The sequence below is a fragment of the Chaetura pelagica genome, unplaced genomic scaffold (genome assembly GCF_000747805.2).
Source record: "Chaetura pelagica isolate M959 unplaced genomic scaffold, ChaPel_1.0 scaffold3, whole genome shotgun sequence".
Lineage (NCBI taxonomy): Eukaryota > Metazoa > Chordata > Aves > Apodiformes > Apodidae > Chaetura > Chaetura pelagica.
Genome location: NW_009952974.1, coordinates 7,353,409 through 7,358,881, shown reverse-complemented (window position 1 = coordinate 7,358,881; position 5,473 = coordinate 7,353,409). Strand labels below are relative to the sequence as shown.

At 58.5% G+C, this 5,473-nt stretch overlaps 2 protein-coding genes across 2 annotated transcripts in view; one reads left to right on the top strand and one right to left on the bottom strand.

Moving 5' to 3' along the window:
• LOC104387510 (rac GTPase-activating protein 1-like) overlaps positions 1–109 on the top strand; it is a gene marked incomplete at its 5' end in the record, with an annotated part of 7,307 nt that extends 7,198 nt beyond the window's left edge. The window contains one exon of the mRNA XM_009996279.1: positions 58–109. Within this exon, the coding sequence (XP_009994581.1) occupies positions 58–109 (52 nt within the window). The remainder of the gene's footprint in view (positions 1–57) is intronic.
• Positions 110–2,356: 2,247 nt separating this feature from the next.
• On the bottom strand, positions 2,357–5,335 carry GMPPA (GDP-mannose pyrophosphorylase A). The gene is made up of 11 exons (XM_009996078.1): positions 5,241–5,335; positions 4,751–4,943; positions 4,521–4,580; positions 4,302–4,432; positions 4,153–4,167; positions 3,436–3,570; positions 3,164–3,261; positions 2,981–3,027; positions 2,807–2,899; positions 2,549–2,717; positions 2,357–2,457 (listed from the first exon to the last, which is right to left on the bottom strand). Exons 1-11 carry the CDS (start codon positions 5,333–5,335, stop codon positions 2,357–2,359), a joined length of 1,137 nt encoding a protein of 378 aa, XP_009994380.1.
• Positions 5,336–5,473: the final 138 nt, after the last annotated feature.

Sequence of the window (5,473 nt, the reverse complement as noted above, 5' to 3'; positions counted from 1 at the left end):
GGCAGGGGGGAGCAGGGGAGCTTGCTTTGCACCCCTGACTCATCTCTCCCCATGCAGGCAGGGGCCGGCCATAATAAAGGTGGGCCGGTTCTTCCCTTCTCCAGTGTAGTCTGAGACAGCAGCTCCCATAGGGACAGGGAGCTGGGACACAGAGCTGGCACTGGAGGAGCAAAACCTGTGGGACCAGGCAGCTGCCCATGGGCTAGTGATGCCCAGCTCCAAGCCCTGTTTCCCTGGGGATCAGGGAGCAAGGCTGGCTCTGCCCAGCTGTGGTGGTGGGGACACTGTATTCGGGGCCTTGTTTGTATTAAATGAATGCAGCAAAACAAGCCTGGCTGTGGCTGCTCTATGTCCCTCCCTGCTGTTGCTGGGTGGGAAGGTTTGGGATGGAGCCTGGCTGGGCAGCAGAGCTGTACTGGCAGCAAGGGTGAGCAGTCGTCTCCACAACCCCTCCTTTTGCTGGGAGGGGAGGGCAGGCAGACCCCCCCTCATGCCCTGGCTGAAGGTCTCTCCCTGCCCTGGAGCCGGGGTGCGAGAGGCCCCTCTTCCAGCCCAGCTGTTGCTCTTCAGTAATCAGAGCTGTTGCCTCTCAGGGCAAGACAACCTTAAAGCGTTTCCAGACTTCCTGGCACCTCAGCAGAAGCCCCTTTAACTCCTTCCTCCCCTCCAGCCCCGGCACTGCAAAGCCCAAGCAGGGCAGGGATGCACAGCCCTCTCCCTCCACGAGAGGGAAGATGGATGAGGCTGTAATGGAGCAAATAACCCAGGAAGGGCTTGTTCTCCCGGATAACTGCACAAGGGACAGCCAGTACAAGGGAGCTTGGGAAAAGGGGCCTTACACAAGAGGGCTGAGAACAGCCTAAGGGCCATGTCCAGCAGCTGAGAAACCTTTGGCAATACTAAAATCCAGGCCAGGGGTGGGACATGGGAGAAAATTAATGTACAATTCTGAAAGCAAATAACTTTGGCTGTTTCCCCCAGTGCAGAGGTGTTTACCAGCGGGCAAAGAAATTAGCACATCTAAGGCAGAGGCAAAACTGAAGGAGTTTAATGTCCTTAAAAGCCAGGGAACAGCTAATCCCTGCCCAGGACTACAGGAGAACTGGAACAGGAAGGCACAGGCCTTGGAGCAAGGATTTACTGCAAATCCATCGAGCTGGGGTGGTACTGGATGGATGGAGAATCCCTAATGTGGTGCCTCTCTGAACGTGGGAGGCAAGGCATGAAGGGGCCCTGGGCAGAGTGTGGGGCTTTACCACAAAGCTCCAAAAACAGAGGAGAAAACAGGGAGGTAAGTGGATAAAGAACAGTGTTGGTTACTGTAGACAGAGCGTGTCAGGATCAGCAGGGAGCTGCCTTCAATAACAGCAAGGGCTTTTGAGACACAGCGAGGCAACAGATCTCTGCCACAGGCACTCAGTTGATTGTGCTGGTGCCCTGTGGACATGGCTGGGGAGAGGGGAGACATGCAGCAAGCCCCCCCAGGCTACAGCCATGCTGGTGCAGAGGAGGCTGTTGGCCCACCAGGGTGGCAGGGGCCTGCTGCCATCACCCTAAGCCCTACTTAGGCAGCTTGTGCAGGTCCCATCTTGACAGGAGGAGGCTGGGCAGGGCTAGCAGTTGTACTAGCTCATTCTGAGCCCTTGGGGGTGGAAAGGGTGCTGGGGGAAGGGGTGTTTCTGCAGCTCTCTCCAGGGCCAGCAGTCTCCCTGTCCCACCCAGCCCTTCTGTGCCAGGGCCCTTAGGAGAGCCTGGTGATGCTCTTTTTTCCCAGCAGTAGGCAGAAGCCCAGCTCAAGCTGTTGCAATCAAACTGCTAAAATTGGGATAATTGCAGCCAGCTCCTGCAGGGAGTGGGACAGGCAGTTTGAAACTTCCCCAGCCTCCAAGATGGGCCAAGACCTACCAGGGTGTTGTAGGCAGCACCTTCTGCAGAACAGGGAGAACAGGGTGAGGGGTGTCAAGACCATGCTGGTAGTGCCCTTCGGTGGAGAAAGACCCAAAGCTCAGGATCTGAGATGCTGCAGGCACTAAGTACTCCCTCGACAGCCTCCCTGCACAGACACATAGGCTGGTCCAAGGGCCACGTGCTGTCCCCAGAGCCTTCACCCTGCCCCAGGGCTTGGCCTGGGGCTGCAAGAGAAGGAGCATGCAAGGCTAACGCTCACCAGGCTTTAATGTCTGTCTGGAGTAGAAGTCAGGCACTTGCAGAGCTCCTGGCCTGCATCTATCCCTCTGGGGGTGCTAGGAACCTTCCAGGAGGTGAAGCCCCAGCATAGGCTCTTGCTGCAGGGCACAGCAGGGAGTGGGGGGGCCTGGCACTACCCCCTCTCCCACCCACCGAGTGAGCAGGTGACTCACAGGATAATCTGGTTCTTGTAGCTGCGGCTCAGCTCCTTGTGAGGAAGGACGATGGAGTTGAGAATAACAACCTCAGCAGGGATGGTGACACTGCATCCTGGGGGCAGAGCATGAGGGGGGTTAGCAGGAGGGGACAGAACCTGCCCCACTGCAAGGGGCTAGGGCAGTGGGATGCCAGTGGGACATACCCAGGATTGTGATGGATGGCGTGAGGCGCCCATCCCGGAAGAGGGTCTCGCTGTCAATCTTAGCATAGGGATCATTTGGGTTGGGGTCACTGGGTGTTCCTTCAACCCGGGCCCAGCGTCCAATGGTGCTGTCCCAGCCCACGATGGTATTGAGGACACAGGTGTGGTCCTGGGGTGAAGGAGAGGGATGAAGGGTGCTGCTGCCTCCCTCCAAGGGCTGGGGATTGACACCCCAACCCTTGGGCAAACCCTACTTACGTGGAGCGAGGCACCGTGCAGGACGATGGACTCGCGCACACGCACGCCAGCTCCCACCGTCACCCCCTCCCCAATGGAGACGTTGGGGCCCAGCTGTGAGGACACAGGGAGGTGATGAGGTCAAGGACAACAGCACGCTCAGCCCCCCCAAGCATCCCCCTTGCCTGAACTCACCACTGCAGTGCTGTCAATGGAGGCTGTGGGGTGGATGTACACATTCCCTGAAAGACACGGCAGGTGTGTCAGGAGAGGCAGCTCACAGGAGTGCCCTCCTCTCAGACCAGGGGAGGTCCTACCCGCGGGTTCCACTGCTTCCCCAGGCAGCCCAGAAGGTGGCAGGGGGTGGCAGAGGTATACCTTGGATGATAGGGCCTCCAGGTTTGTTCTGGGCCAGCCTCTCTGGGTGGCTCTTGCTGTACTGGTTCAGGTAAAGCCGGCTGGCATAGATAGCAGAGCTGGGGGAGAAAAAAACAAAAGATTGTTACTGCCTCTCTGGTGTTACCAGGGCAGAGGAGGCTCCCAACTCAGCACCTCCCCAACCACCCCCAAGGTGCTGTCTGGGCACTCTTCCATCCCAGGTACATATTGGTCAAGGCAACCACTGTGCCAACACTAGTGCCAGTCCTTACCCAGCTGACTTGATCTGGCTCCAGAAACCATCAGTTTTATAGACGTAGAGTTTGCCCCTTCCAGCCAGTGCTGTGAAAACGTCCTGCTCCAGCCGGATCACTTCTGCACGCTGCCAGCCATTGGAGCTCTCCTCTCTGCAAGTGACAGGCCTATTAGACACCCACCCCAGTTACAACCTCAGCCAGGGACCCTAGCAGCTACCCTCTCCAAATCTGGGGGCTCTGGTGATTCTAGACTCATTCCTAGCCATGCATTTCTCCCCAAAGGTGGGGACAGCCCCAACTGTCAGGTTGAGCCCCAGAGCAGCAGAGGGACAAGGCTCTGCCAACTGCCACAAGCTCTCAGCCTGAAGGTGATGGTGCAAGAGCCCCACCCAGTCCAGGTGGGTGGACAAGTGACAGATCCTGCCCCTGCTCCAGAGTCTTGCAGAGCTGACTTTTTGCCTGGGTGGTGGCGGAGATGCCAGGTGACAGGCTGGCTGGCACAAAGAGCAGAGCATTCCCAGGTGAAAGGCCTGCTCAGCTCCTTGTTCAGAGCTGGATGAGGATGGGGTGGTAGGACTGGAAGGGAGAAAGGGAGTCTCAAGCTGGCCAGGAGGGGAGTAGAGGAAAAGGGCAGCCTTGCAGAGCAGCCTGGAGCAGGGAGGAAAGCATGCATTATCCCTAGGGACAATTCAGCCTGGAAAGCAGCCAGTGCAGACACAGAGGAAGACTTACCCAAGGTAAGAATAGCTTGTGCAGGACCAGGAAACAAGTGAGTGATGGCAGAGGAAAGAAGATAGAGAAAGAATGGAGGATGAGCGTGCTGCTGCAGCCCCAGGAAGCAGTGGGGTGGGGAGGGACGAGGGGCAGATAAAAGCACTCACAGCATTAGCTCCTGCTGGTTCCTCTGGAAGACCTCACCAATGTGCTGGAAGATGGCAGGTGTGAACAGGTAGATGCCACAGTTAATGATCTCGCTGACAAACGTGCTGGGCTTCTCCACATAGTGCTGGACCTGGAAGCAAGGGAAGAGACATGAGTCCCAGGGCTCAGCCAGGAAGATGTGCCCACGCTGTGCCCGTCTCCTGGAGATCCCCCAGTACCTCCTGCGTGTCTGCGTTTGCCACGATACAGCCGTAATTCAGCGCCTGTGTCCTGTTGGCCTGCAGAGCAAGGATGTGTTAGCAATGGTGGAGAAGTGGGCACAGTGATGCAGAACAGCCGAGACCCAGAGCTCACACGCAGGGACACATCCACTGCAGGAGCCAGCGGCTCCCAGACAAGCCTATGGCAGAGCAGCACTGCTGCTCTGCTCTCCAGCACTGCCACTCACTGTGGTACCCAGAATGACAAAGCTGTGCGTGTCCCCACGCCGCTGCCAGGACTCCAGCATCTCCTGCAAGGGGAACTCTGAGCACACGTCCGCATTGAGGACAAAGAAGGCCTCAGCACCACCCGACAGGATCTGGTCTCGGAAGTGATAGATGCCACCACCGGTGCCCAGAGCTGCGTACTCCTGGAGATACCTGCAACCCAAGCAGGGCAAAGCAAGGGTTTAGGGAAGTGGGGGTTTGGTGGCATTTCCCAGCAGCAGGGCAGGGAAGGACTGGCAGGGGCTAGAGGGACATAATCCTGCCATGGGGCATCGGCAGAGGGGAAGGAGAAAGTGGCAGCCTGGAGCTGTGCTGAGAGGCATCTCCGGACCAGGGAACAGCCAGGACAGGGTCCGAAGCAAGTGACATCTAGCAGATGTGACATCTGGGAGCTGGGGCTGTCCCCCTGTGCCAGCACCGGGACGCAGGGGCGGGAAGGCTCCTGCCCACCTGATGGGGATCTTGAACTCCTGCTGCGCCGACACCAGGAAGCGGCTGAGAGCTTCGTGGGGCTGGTAGAAGCCCAGCAGCAGGATCTCCCTCATGCCGGGCACCTGGCGGAGGGAGGGAGGGAGGGAAGGGCTGCAGCGGGGAGGGCTCCTCCCAGTTCCCCCCAGCCCCCGCGCTGCCCCCGTACCTTGGCGCAGGCCTCGATGTGATGCTGCACCATGGGCACCCCGGCC